The sequence below is a fragment of the Centropristis striata genome, chromosome 11 (genome assembly GCF_030273125.1).
Source record: "Centropristis striata isolate RG_2023a ecotype Rhode Island chromosome 11, C.striata_1.0, whole genome shotgun sequence".
In the NCBI taxonomy this organism is placed as follows: domain Eukaryota; kingdom Metazoa; phylum Chordata; class Actinopteri; order Perciformes; family Serranidae; genus Centropristis; species Centropristis striata.
The window spans coordinates 37957721-37972199 of NC_081527.1; the positions used below are offsets into that span (position 1 = coordinate 37957721).

At 34.9% G+C, this 14479-nt stretch overlaps 1 protein-coding gene across 1 annotated transcript in view; it reads right to left on the reverse strand.

The window, feature by feature from the left end:
* Positions 1–1217: 1217 nt before the first annotated feature.
* dpydb (dihydropyrimidine dehydrogenase b) overlaps positions 1218–14479 on the reverse strand; it is a 26259-nt gene continuing 12997 nt past the window's right edge. The window contains exons 12-25 of the mRNA XM_059345409.1: positions 14066–14250; positions 12900–13115; positions 11616–11780; positions 10753–10821; positions 10561–10644; positions 9307–9427; positions 9101–9220; positions 6877–7019; positions 5819–5873; positions 4355–4476; positions 3717–3866; positions 3212–3274; positions 2857–2934; positions 1218–1887 (exon numbers count right to left, since the gene is read on the reverse strand). Of these exons, the coding sequence (XP_059201392.1) occupies positions 1726–1887; positions 2857–2934; positions 3212–3274; positions 3717–3866; positions 4355–4476; positions 5819–5873; positions 6877–7019; positions 9101–9220; positions 9307–9427; positions 10561–10644; positions 10753–10821; positions 11616–11780; positions 12900–13115; positions 14066–14250 (1733 nt within the window). The 3' untranslated portion in view covers positions 1218–1725. The remainder of the gene's footprint in view (positions 1888–2856; positions 2935–3211; positions 3275–3716; positions 3867–4354; positions 4477–5818; positions 5874–6876; positions 7020–9100; positions 9221–9306; positions 9428–10560; positions 10645–10752; positions 10822–11615; positions 11781–12899; positions 13116–14065; positions 14251–14479) is intronic.

The following is a 14479-nucleotide window of genomic DNA, read 5'->3' on the forward strand; positions in this document are numbered from 1 at the left end:
CAAATGCCAAAGATACACGTGCATTTTACATTGGACGCAAAATGACATAGGCTAAGTATGGATAAATAAATAGATAAATAAATAAATAAATAAATAAATATAAAGAGAATAAATGTAGAAATAAATAAATACATTAATAAATATAAAGAGAATAAATGTAGAAATAAATGAATAAATATATAGACAAATGCCAAAGATACACGTGCATTTTACATTGGACGAAAAATGACATAGGCTAAGTATGGATAGATAAATAAATAAATAAATAAATAAATGAATAAATATAAAGAGAATAAATGTAGAAATAAATAAATTAATATAAAGAGAATAAATGTAGAAATAAATGAATAAATATATAAATAAATAAATGCAAAAGATACACATGCATTTTACATTTTTACATGTAATATATTATTTATTTTGCTATTTCTCTATTTATTAATTTTTTTCCACATTTTATTTTTTATTTAGTTATTTCCACATTTATTTTTTACATTTCCATGTGTATTTACTTATTTATTTATTTATTTATTTCTACTAATGTCATTTTTCATGCCTCATAGCAATTTATCAGTGGTGGGAAAAGTATTCAGATCCCTTACTTAAGTAAAAGTACGAATGCCACAATGTGAAAGTACTCCACTACAAGTAAAAGTTCTGCATTAGAAACTTACTGAAGTGAAAGTATCAGCATGAAAATGTACTTAGAGTATCAAAAGTAAAAGTACTTGTTATGCAGAATGAACCCACTCAGATTGTTTTATATGTTCTAAATATATAATTTGAATAATATTATTATTGATGTATTTATATAAGCAGTGTTTTACTGCTGTCAAGGTAGGGATCATTTTGACTACTTAATGTCGGCAAACTGTAGTTGAGTATCAAATACAATATTTGCACTTAAAATGTAGTAAAGTAGAAGTATAAAGTTACAAACATGGAAATGCTCAAGTACCTCAAAATTGCTATTGAAAATTGCTTGAGTAAAAAGACTATTTCATTCAAAATTTAGTGGCATAACAGTATAAAAATATCTTTAAATGGTAATATGTAAGTACAGTAAATGTTGAGTCAATATTAAACAATAATACAAAAAATATATCAAAAATAATTAGACACACATTCTGCACAAGTATTTATTTAACTTGCAATACTTTAACATTGAACATTCAGCACATTTATCTCAAAATTCGTGATTATTATTTTTAATTAAGGTAAAGATCTGTCTTTATGCAAAGTCAATGATTAATCCACAATGTCTCAGATAAGAAACAGGACACACATATATAGTTTGTGTTCACAGACCATATCCAACATGCATTTCATTCACAATTACACATGAAGTGCTTACAGAGGGATAACAATAAAGTAGAATCCACAATTACTAACATAATTGGAACAACAATTATTCACAGGCAATTATTAACAGATATATCCTGACACCATCATTGTGAACCGTGACCTTAAAAAGGTTGGTTGGCTCTTTTTCCAGTGGTGTTAATGATCGATGTAGTAAAATCAAGACTACATTTCTCATGAACTCTCAACTCGAGCAGATAAACACGCAGGACGTCATGTTTCAGTCACTGCTGACTTCTTCACATCATCCAGCCAAATGACGAGCATTAATGGGAAACAACGAATGTCTCAAGTGCCATGTGACAGATTAAATAGTCGTTAAACCGATCTTTATAATATCTAGGTGGAAGGTTCTGGTTCCCCTCAGTAGGCGGGGACGGGCACGCCCCTGTTGGGTTTGTGGGGTTTTGCCCTGGTAACCATCTTGATGCAGTCTATGATGGGACAGACGCTGAGGCACAGGGTGCAGCCGGTGCAGCTGTCCGTCACCATGGGGAAGTGGGTCTCCGGGTCAAAGGTTATGGCCTGGAGAGGCAGAGAGCAAGTCAAAAGACATAATTTTTAATAAAAATACTACTTTTTTTTTTTTTTTTTTTACTTTATTTATATTTTTCATTTTATTTTTATATTGTTTATTATCTATTATTACATATTATATTATATACTGTACTATTATTATTATTATTATATACCGTCTAGTCACTATAGCATTGTTGCATCATATCACCAGTTTAATTATTACCATCATCTGCCAACCATCCTACCAACTGATCTTCTTTTTTTAACTTCTTAAGTGTTCTTGTTCTATTCTGTGTTTTTTTCTATTGTTGTTTTTATTTATGCTACCTCAGTATTTTATTTTATTCTATTGTATTTTATTTTTATTGTACTTGAATACCGGACTGCTGTGACAACCGAATTTCCCTTCGGGGATGAATAAAGTAATCTATCTATTTATCTATCTATCTATCTAATTATTTTGGTCAATATTGAGATGACGTTTATTTGACGATTACTTTTTTACTTCATGGATTTATTTAATAAAAATTAAGACATTTTCTTGAGTTAATTTTCTTGAACTTTGAACATGGTTACATGAAAATAATAATAATGATAATAATAATAATAATAATAATAATAACATATCTTTAAAAATATTCTTTTTCAAAATAAATAAGATCAACCATGTTGTAGCATTTGTACACTTCAACAACCTAATGAAAAATAAGAAAAAATATTCTATATGTTATGAATTAACATATATTCAATTAGAAAATAAAAAAAGAAATGACACAAAAATATTTTTTTGCAATTAATTATGTTGCAGTGTGTGTGATATTTGACTATATTCCATATAATACAGGAAAATGGTTTACTGTATTTATAGCACAAGACTAAATGAGAGCATCAATGTGAAACTAAAAAAGACACAAACACTTGTTGTTTTAATTGAATGATCTTGTTTTCATGATTGTAACCAACACACAGACGTACCTGGTATCCAGAGTCGTTGCAGGTCATGTAACATTTTCCACAGTTGATGCACATCTCTTCATCTATCACAGCCTCGACCTGAGAACGCAGGGAATTTGATACACATTAAATTAATATGTTGAGATATTCAGATGTCAAGTATAGTCATAAATAAGGATTGCCTGCCATTGTCTTTGGGCTTTTGTTCATTTCAAAGGCAATATAAAAATGGCTGTAATATGAGAGGAAAAATATAAAAAAATATACTAAAAAATAAATAAAATAAATAAAAATAAATAATATAAATAAAAATAATATAAAATGATAATATGAAAATAATATAAATAAAAATAAATAATATAAATAATATGTGTACCTGCTCCATGTTGTCAAGTTCCTGGTATGCTCCGATGTGGCGCAGTGCTCTGGCTATCACATCCTACAAACAAACAAACAAACAAACAAACAAACAAATACACACACACACACACACACACACAGACACACAGAGACACAGATCAGACACACACACACACACACACGCACGCACGCATGCACGCACACACACACACACAGATACACACACACACACACACACACACACACACACACACACATACACACAAACACAAACACACACATACATACACACAGATCACACACACACACACACACACACACAGATCACACACGCACACACACACACAGATCACACACACACACACACACACACACACACACACACACAAAGATGTTTACTTTTTTTCAAAACACGTATCCCAACACATCGAGAAGGAAGAGTCGGTGTGTGTGTGTGTGTGTTTGTGTGTGATCTGTGTGTGTGTGTGTGAGTGTGTGTGTGTGTGTGTGTGTGTGTGTACCTTGACAGCGGGGACAGGTTTTCGGGGAGCGTTTCCTCGGTTCTTGTCAGCAGCTTCCATCACATCCGTCGTCGTGTTCCTCAGCTTCTTCTTGTACTCTGCAAGGACGTCTGTCTTCTGCTGGAGGTACGGACCGAAGCTAGGCAGGCTCTGCACACACACACACACACACACACACGCACACAATTTCAACATTAACAACATTAACAAATTTCAACCCTAGAGAATATTTGGCATATTACATACAGCCAGAATGTGTAAAAATAACATGCGGACCCGGGGGAGGGGGTTATATTTTGAGAAAAAAAGTTTACGAGATTAAAGTGGCAAATCTAGGAGAGAAAAAATTTATTTAAAGCGGTGAATCTGCAAGAAAAAAAGTTGGGTTTTTTTCACTTTTTTCTCGTAAATCTGCAACTTTTTTCACATAGATTTGCCACTTTGTATCTTTTAAATCTCCGACTTTTTTTCTTGTAGTTTTGCCATTTTAATCTAGTAAATTTGCAACTTTTTTAATGTAAATATTACAAATCCATATGGCTCTACGAGCTCACAGAGAGACATGGGGACCTCATTTTGATATCCACTGAAGTTACCAAATATAGTTCTTCGCCTGATAAAGGGTTAAGGAGCATTACCATTCCCACCAGGTCTTCCACTCTGGGAACTGGTTTTCCTTTCTGGTGTCTGGCTGTTGGAGGAGACTGACCGTCCCAGTCCTTCAGCTCCAGGCTCTTCAGGTACAACAAGGCCTTCAGACCTGAACACACAAAACACTGCTGTTATCATGAAGTTTAATTATCTCAAAGCAGAATCAAATGGAAACACTTTAGGCTGGTGGTTAGTTCAGAAGGGTTATTATGGGAATAGACAGTGTGTCCAGTAATGAAAAGCTCTTTCAACCTCCCATGTCAATACAGACTTTGGGTTGGAATACAGTAGAGCAGTAGTTCTCAACCTTTTTGAGTCGCGACCCCCAAGTTAACATGCATGTTGTCTGAGACCCCCGCTCACTGAACACAATCTCACACGCACAGTTCAGATCACCCTAAAAACAAACAAAATGACCAAAAAAAGTAAACAAAATGACCAGAAAACACACAAAATGACCAAAAAGACACAAAATGAGTAAATAGACACAAAATTACCAAAAAAAAGACACAAAATGACCAAAAAAAAGGAAACAAAATGACGCAGAAAAGAAACAAAATGACCAAAAAAAGATAAAATGACTAAAAAAGACACAAAATGACAAAAAAAGACACAAGATGACCAAAAAAATACACAAAATGACGCAGAAAAGAAACAAAATGACCAAAAAAAGACAAAATGACTAAAAAAAGACACAAAATGACAAAGAAAAGACACAGAATGACCAAAAAAGGAAACAAAATGACCAAAGAAGACACAAATTGACCTCAAAATGATCAAAAAAGACACAAAATGACCAAGAAAAGACACAAAATGACCAAAAAAAGACACAAAGTGACAAAAAAAAAACCCGAAATGACCAAAAAAAGACATTAAGTGACAAAAAAGACAAAACACATTAACACATGAACACTTTAACACAGTGGAGACAGAGCTGACTTCCAAAATGATTTGGCGACCCCCAGAAATCATCTCGCGACCCCAATTGGGGTCCCGACCCCAAGGTTGAGAATAGCTGCAGTAGAGTACATCCTATTATATGGAGATAAACAATGCACATAATAAACCAGTACCATAGGTCATTGTTTGAACATTTTCAGAAAATAGGAATAATACATCTAAATGCTAAATTCATGTATTTTTATTGTTTTGTTTTTTTAAACAGTTACCGTTTGTGACATCACAGATATTAGTGAAGTGACAACTAAGCTTCGTGAACCATTGTCTTTATTTTCTGAGCCCACTAGATGGCGCTCCTTGTTCAACAAAGGGCTGAAAACACACTCAATTACTATTGCTAGAGCCTTTTTTCAGCCAAAAGCGCCATCTAGTGGGGTCAAAAAATAAAGAAAATGGTTTGTGAAGCTTTGTTGTCACCTCACTAATAGATATACTTGCCATTATTGCTCATTTGTCATTTTAAGGTTCATATGTAGTGGATTTGGACATACCCACACAGTAATCCTCAATCACGGTGAAGTCTTGGTTCTGTACAGCACTGCACACCTGGAGGAGTCACACAGGAATAATAACCAAAAGAAAATAAAGGAAGATTGAATTTTTCTTTTCATTTTTCTTTTTCATTCTCAGAATCAGTCAATGTTATTCCATTAAAGTTCACAAATTCAAAGCTCTTCACTGGATGTAACTTGTCATATTTGAACAGTATGTCTTTCTAAAAGTCACTGAAAAACAGCATTGATGTGGGAGAATATGGAAATGAATGTAATAAATTTAATCTACAGCAGCTATTCTCAACCCGTCTTTTTTGGTAATATTGTTTACTTTTTTTGGCAATTTGTGTCTTTTTTTAGTCGTTTTGTGTCTTTTTTGGGTCATTTTGTTTCTTTTTTGGGTCATTTTGTGTCTTTTTTTGGTCATTTTGTGTCTTTCTGTGGTCATTTTGTGTCTTTTCTGGTCATTTTGTGTCTTTTTTGGTCAATTTGTGTCTTTTTGGTAATTTTGTTTCCTTTTTTTGATCATTTTGTGTCTTTTTTTGATCATTTTGTGGTCAATTTGTGTCTTTTTTGGTAATATTGTTTCCTTTTTTTGTCAATTTGTGTCTTTTTTTAGTCATTTTGTGTCTTTTTTTGGTAATTTTGTTTCTTTTTTGGGTCATTTTGTTTCTTTTTTGTGTCTTTTTTGGTCATTTTGTGTCTTTTTTGGTCATTTTGTGTCTTTCTGTGGTCATTTTGTGTCTTTTCTGGTCATTTTGTGTCTTTTTTGGTCAATTTGTGTCTTTTTTGGTCATTTTGTTTCTTTTTTTGATCATTTTGTGTCTTCTTTTGATCATTTTGTTTCCTTTTTTGGGTGATCTGAACTGTGCATGTGAGATTCTGTACAGAGAGTGGGGGTCGCGGACAACATGCATGTTAAATTGGGGGTCTAACTACTGCTCTACAGTGTTGTTGAACAGGAAGGGGATTAAGAATAAAGTCTGTGTTCATTCATTTCATAATATGTGAATAAATCAATGAGTACTCCTGTCTCATCACAGTAATATAATCACCTGTAGCACCGAGGCCCCGGCGTGAAGGAACTGGAGTCCGCTGTCTGCTGAGTCGATGCCTCCGGTGGCCAGAATAGGGAAACCAGGGATGGCTCTGCCGATGGCTGACACCGCTCGGAGAGCGATGGGTCTGATGGCGTTACCTGCACACAGCCTGAATATTAGGGAGAGTTTGGGAGGAGCTATGATCTATAATCTAGTTCAGAATTTACATCATGTGTCACTTTAATTTGTCCTGTTATTGACGGATCATTTAACCCATAAGAACCCACACCCAGTTATCCTTATGTTTATAATATCTCTTATTTTAAAAATTTAAAAAAATAGACACATTTTCTGCTTACAGAAACACAAATTTGCCTTTTTCTTTGTATCTCCACAATATTTATCAAAATTGTGACATTAATAGTGCTATTTAACAACAAATTATTTGTCAGATTTTACTTTGTTTAGGTAACAAAGTAAAAATAAATAAATAATAAATAAAAACAAATAACCATGTGCCTTTTTGTTTGCATCTCCATAAGATATATCAAAATTGTGACTTTAATTTGTTCAGAAAACATGGTCAGAATTGCTAAATGGGTTTAAACTTAGCCTCGTAACAAAAATAAGCTTTTTGAAATTAGCTGCTTTTTCACTTTTCTGTTTCCAGACACACATATTTTGGAGAAATCACTTCTTGTCAGAGTAACATGACCACAACACCAGGGTGTTGAGTATATGTCGCTTTAATGTGAGGCATAAAGCTGAATATGGGAGATTATAGAAGATTTATAGTGTTACACGGGTGTCACCATAGGTTCTTATGGGTTAAAGGTCTAACCTTAACAATCCATCAACCTTCCAGGGAGCCTTTGGGTTCATTTTATTTAGAAACTCTTGCAAAAATCAGGGGACTGAGATCTGATAATTGATTGTGATAGGTATCGTGGCAACTGAGAAAAATTCTGGTGGTCCATTTTCCGATCTAAATAATATCTCTCAGTTGTTTATGACTCAAGCACAGGTGAAAGAAACAGCCTGCCTGGATAATGACACTTTGATTACTTTGGTCTGTAGTCTGAGATCTCAAGATATCACTTGGAAATAAAGAGAAACTAAGAGACTTGGTCTCTCTGCCTGATTTTAAAGCTCCTATAAATGCAGTGGTGGATTAATGGCTTGGTACTTAGGCATGTTTAACACATACAAACTCAATATTTTAGTGATTATTGTTAATAACTTTTAAAGCTGCCATCTTGGCCAGGTCTCCCTTGTAAAAAAAAAGATTGTTGATCTTGAAATTACTTTTTATATCTATGAAATGTGAAACATGTGAAAAACAGTTTCGGGGGGGATTTTTTAGTTTCTTGGGCAGGATATAGGACAGTGATCATCAACTGCCGAACTGTCCAATCCGGCCCGTGACTGGATTCCAAAATTGTAAATCAAGGAGAAAATATCATGTGGTCCGCACTATTAAAGCAACTGAAAACAGCAACGACAACTGAGACTCTTAACTACCAGTAATCCACCATATATGACATATTTAATGAGGACAAACTGGCTGCACTGTTTAAATTAACATTATTGTTTCACACAGTACTTGTTTTTGTTTTTGTTTTTTTAACGTAACTTTTCCTCATGCCATTACCTAACATGGTTGGTTTTTATTTCAAAGTCTCAACAACAAGCTTCAGACTAGAAAAGGAAAACCAACTGGCATAACTTAAAATAGCATGGTATCAGAACAGAACAGGTCACAAATAATGATTGCACATCAAATAAAACGTGACTCATAAAGGCTAAAAATGCCTTCAGTTTTGTAATGACATCAATAATAAATAAACATTAAAATAATGTTATGCCAAAATTTGTTTTTTTATTTAATTTTATTTGAGGGACCGGCCCCCAACGTGACTGTCCAGTAAAATTTTGGCCCTCCGACATAGGACTCTGATATAGTATATATCAGAGTCCTATAGTATAGTATACCCTGATATAGGATCTTTCTTGTTGTAATACTTCTTTTGGCCACAAGAGGCTGCAGGGGGACTAAAAACTCGGATATTGTGGAATTTGTGGATCATTCTTTTATTTTAATCTGTATTTTTGAGACCTCCAGAGTTTATTAGAAGCATGCATAAATACATGTTTTTTCTAGAAGGACCCTCCTGTAATTACTGATACTTCTAAGGGATTGTGTGTGTGTGTGTGTGTGTGTGTGTGTGTGTGTCCTTACCAGAAACCCCTCCATACGTGGTGCGTTTGCCCTTTCCAACACTGGGCCAGGGCGAGCCGTCTGCTTTCAGTCCCATCATCCCTGAGACTGTGTTGGTGGCTGTTACTCCATCTGCTCCGCCTGGGAAACAACAGTTATGTAATGAAATAAAGTAGCTGAGATGATGAGGAGGACAGAAAAGGAAGTGTGTGAAGATGTGTGTTTACCTTCATGAGCAGCTTTTGCGATGTCGACAATATTAGTAACATTTGGTGTCAGTTTGGCAAAGAATGGGATGGAGACGGCTGCACGCACCCAAATACAGATGTTACGCACCAACACAGGGTCCTAACCACAGAGAAACACAAAAAACAGACAATATACAAACCACTGAGCATTTAAAATAACAACTTAGTATTTCAAAATAATGATTCAGAACTTCAAAATAAAACTTAAAAAATAATGAGTTATTATATAAAAATAATGAAACTTTCTCAAAATAATACAAACTTTGTCTTTTTATTTTAATATATTGACTGAGTATCTGAAAATAATGAGGGAATTTGACTAAAATGGAATTTATACATGCAACACTTGTCCAAGTACCTATAATTGTCATTAATATTGGGGGAAAAATGTGTCTAGACATGCTACACATATTGAACTATTTACATTTTTACAACCTCTACTACCTCTCCTGTCCTCTCCTCTCTGCTCTGTGTAAAAAGATTTTCTGTGAATATTTGTCACGTGACCGTTGGTCTCAACAGAATCAATCATGTCTTTTTGAATTTAATGTTTTTAACAGGATCTGGTTAGTGCAAACACTTTATTTTAAATGACACATGTAGAATAAAGAGATTCTGACACAAATATCAACATTTTAAGACAAGTTTTGGTCACTTTTTATGAATTCTTGTAACCTGTGATCTGTTCAAGGACTGTCGGAAAGTTCAAACTCTGACGATAATGCCTGTTTTTACAGTAAACAAGATATATATTTTTTATTTTTAAAAATAAAACCTTCTTCAACCAGCCAGCTGATTGGTGATGTAAAGGGATAAATCAGGTGATATCTTATATTTTTCTTAACATCAAAAAATCCAACAAAAAGATGAAAATAACAAAAACACAGTGTCACTGAGGAGCAGAATGTAAAAAATGTTTATATTTGGCTAATTAAAATTTCAAATGAGAATAAAGTGATTTTGACAGAAACAACAACATTTTAGGCCTCGTTTTTTAGTTCCTTTTTTTTTTAGAGAAACTTTAGTTATTATCATTATTCCATAACCTTTTAATTATTTTTTGTGTGTAAGAAACAAGTTGCTATGATTAATCACTTTTTTTTCCCGATTTTAAGGCCAAAGCTTGTAAAAATGAACATTTTTCTGAAAAGGGGAGTCCTGTGGGTACTTATATAACCCTTACTGTATATTATAATTGTTTTTGTGTGTGTGTGTGTGTGTGTGTGTGTGTACCTGTCCACAGGCCAGTCCCATGCCTTTCTCTCCCATCCCATGAGGACAAGACAGGTTCAGCTCCAAAGCATCTGCTCCTGATTCCTAAACACACACACACTGTTGTAACCCGTGCATGTGACTCTTCATACAGTATATAATATATACAGTATAATAGTGAAGACTCTGTTACTGCCATGTGTTTTTTCTCACCTCTGCCATCTTGGCGAGCTCCGTCCAGTCGTCCTTGTTGTAACTACACATTATACTGGAGATCACCACCTGACAGAGAGACGTTAACCTGATTATTGGTCCATTCTTCCATCCAGTGCACATGATTAGTCAGACAGAATGTAAAGAATGAATCTCACTATGGTGTTCAGATCCCTTACATCAGTAAAAGTACTAATACACACGGTGAAACGACTCCACTGCAGTAAAAGTCCTGCATTCAAAACTCACTGAAGTACAAAAGTATCAGCATCAAAATGTACTTAAAGTATCAAAAGTTAAAGTACTCGTTATGCAGAATGAACCCACTCAAATTGTTTTATATATTCTACATTTATCATTAGATTATTTTTATTGATGCATTTATGAAAGCAGTGTTTTAATTTGGTAAAGATAGGGCTCACTGTAACTACTTAATATACTGGTATGAAGTTTGATTAAAAAAAATGTCTAATCACTAATAATGTTCATGTTTTTTATGTTAATTTTGACCTGAAAAGTAACTAAAGCTATCAGCTAAATGTAGTGGAGCAAAAGTATAAAGTTTCACGAAATGGAAGTAAAGTAGAAGTAAAGTACAAGTACCTCAAAATTGTCCTTCAGTACAGTACTTGAGTAAATGTACTTAGTTACATTCCACCACTGTCAGATAATGTGAAGAGTTTCACGTATATATTGACAGTGTTACATATTTAGTCACCAAAACAGATCTACAGATCTAAATGTAGATACATCTGCATTTTTTTGCAACGAAAACATTATTGGCAACATTCTGCATGTTGTTAAATATACTTTTTAATGTTCTCTGAAAAGAGTCAATGCAAAAGAACCAACAGGAAGCTCACATTATGAGGGAAGTCCTTCTTCAGCTCGGCCACTGACTGACACCAGTAGGCTGCTGTTTTCTCACTGATGAGCTCGATGTTGAGGAAGGAGCCCTGACCCGGTCCGAACACGTGACCTGAGGTGGTGCCACGAACAATACGAGGAGACACGTTGGTCACCAGATCCTGCAGGAACAAACACATTCAGAGAGGCAGCGGTGTCTGTGGAGAGCTTCTAAGTTCACATGTTGCCACTGATGCAAACAGATCACCTGTAGAGCTTTGTAGAAGCTATTTCATTAGTATTTAGTATTTATTTTTGTGTCCACTAGGGGCACTAAGCACCAGAACAAACAGGTATTGGTAGATAGATAGATAGATAGATAGATAGATAGATAGATAGATAGATAGATAGATAGATAGATAGATAGATAGATAGATAGACTTTATTTATCCCAAGCTGGGAAATTACAGTGTATCAGCAGCATTACACACAGAGACAATAACAACACAATTAAATAAAAAGAACAACCTAGGCATACTTCAAGCAATAAAATATAAAAATACATACACACATATATGTATTAAGGAGTAGAATAGAATTCCAGTGCAGAATAAATATGAATATACAGTATAAAAATGTTGGTGCTATGAAACAAATAAGGTGCAATGAACAGTGTGCATAAAAAAAAACTTTTGGGCATTGATAAAGGTAGCAGGTGGTAGTGACACGTGATGCACCAGAAGGGACACAGTTTTACCAGATCAAAGAGAGGCAGCATGAAATGTTGGTTTGCTTTGAATATGAAATGAACCAAAATGTGAATCTTGCCTGGACAATGGACTTCTTTTAGCCTGAGTACATCCTATCAAACTGGTGCATCAGTGGCCTTTTGTGCAAGTTTTAAATGTGAAAGAATTATCTTACAAACACCCACTACAAGCTAATTAAAATGGCATTCCCTGAAACTCATTTATTCTTTTTTTTTTTACTGTCTTATGAAATCTTAATGTTATTACTTCAATACAAGCAGAGTGGAGCCGTGGGGGGAGCCGGCCACACCAGGGCTCGCGGTCGTCGAATGCCTCCCAAAAGAACGGGTTACGAAAGAGGGAATGACCAAGTTAAGGGGGCGGGCTAACTTAACACCAACAAAATAGGAACTCTGTGGCGAATGCAACAACGCCTCTCAAAAGAGTGAACGACAAACGGGCGATGAGTTATGAAAGGGGGCGTGGTTATCGTAAATGGGCGGATGTGTGTGTGTGTGTGTGTGTGTGTGTGTGTGTGTGTGCGTACCGTACCTTATTCAGGCCGAAGGTCTTGGTCAGAGCGAAGCCCCAGCCTTGTTCGAAGGCTCTCCTGATCATGGCGGTGCTGGTGGTGGGAGGAGCCGAGGCCAGGCCGAACGGGTTGGGGAACTTGATCCCACAGACGTCGACGCTGATGTCCACCTGATCGATAGCGCTGTAGAACAACGGCAGCTTAGGCACCGCGCTCACCGTCTGTCCATGCAGGGACTGCAGGAGGAGGAGATGAGACAATGATTTCACTTAGTTACGTCATAAATATTAAATTTCAAAGAGTTAGGAAATATCATGATGTACGACACTACTAGATAAAATAAGATAAGATAAGAAAGCATTACTGTGGGTACATAACTAACTGAAACTAACTAAAATTATAGTGAAAAATTCCCTTTGTTTCCATCTTTGTCAACTTTTCATACATAAACCTTTTTGGTTGATATGAAATCAATTTCTGGTTTTATGAGTTAATAAACTTATTGGGGCTGAGATGGATAAAATAAGGACATGAAGGCAAAATATATTGTGACCTTTTTTAATCTCCCACCCAACAAACACCCCATTACAAAAAACTAAAACTATAAATAATAATCTAAAACTAAGCATTATCAAAAAAAAAAAAACATATAAAAAAATAGCAAACTCACTCGAAAATCTACTTAAAACAAACTGAATCTAAAAAAAAATTCACAATGAAATGAAAATTAAAGCTAATAAAAAAATCCAAAACCAATCAGTAAATCATACAAGATTCAAGCTTTCCTTTATTGTCATTGTATTAAAAAAGTATACAACTAAATTTACGTGTGCTTCTCATATATAAGGTGCTTTAAAAAAGACATTCAGACATTACGCATATGTAATAAGTAGTCTAAAAAGATAATAAATAGTTTAAAGGTAAAAGATAAAGTGGTGATGGATGCAAATGATGTGTTATTGTCCATTTAGGGTTGCTGTGGGAAAGAGACTATAATAAATATAATAATAATAATAATAATAATGACTCAATTGACCTCGATTTGCAATATAAAATTATACATTTTGCAAAAAGTCTTGTAATATCCTCCAAAAACACTTCAGGGTTGACATTTTGAATTTCCAGGAGAGCCCTATAAGGGTTAAAGCTGAATGTTAGAGACAGAATGAGGACCAGACAGATTTACCTGCAGGTATCTGTGAATGTGCCATGAAGCCTGTTTGCCGTCGTTCACTGATTCCACCGAGGTGTTGGCCAAACCAGCGATGTCTCCTCCGGCGAACACCCAGGGCTCGCTGGTCTGCATGGTGTCAGTGTTCACCTCGGGAGTCCCCCAGCGGTTCATCTTCACCGGAGCCATGGCCTCCGTCACTGCACACACAAACACACAAACATTATCTATAGAATCAGTTACAACTCCTACAAATCTGAGTTCAAAGACCCAAAATCTGTTATGTAAAATTTCAAACATTAACTGTCTCCAAACCTACTACAGCCGGTCGGAGCGAGAGTTTAGGAATGAATGGATGAATGCTTTATTTCGGTTACAAAAAAAAATAAAATAAATAAAATCATGTTTTTACAAAAGAATCCATCAGAC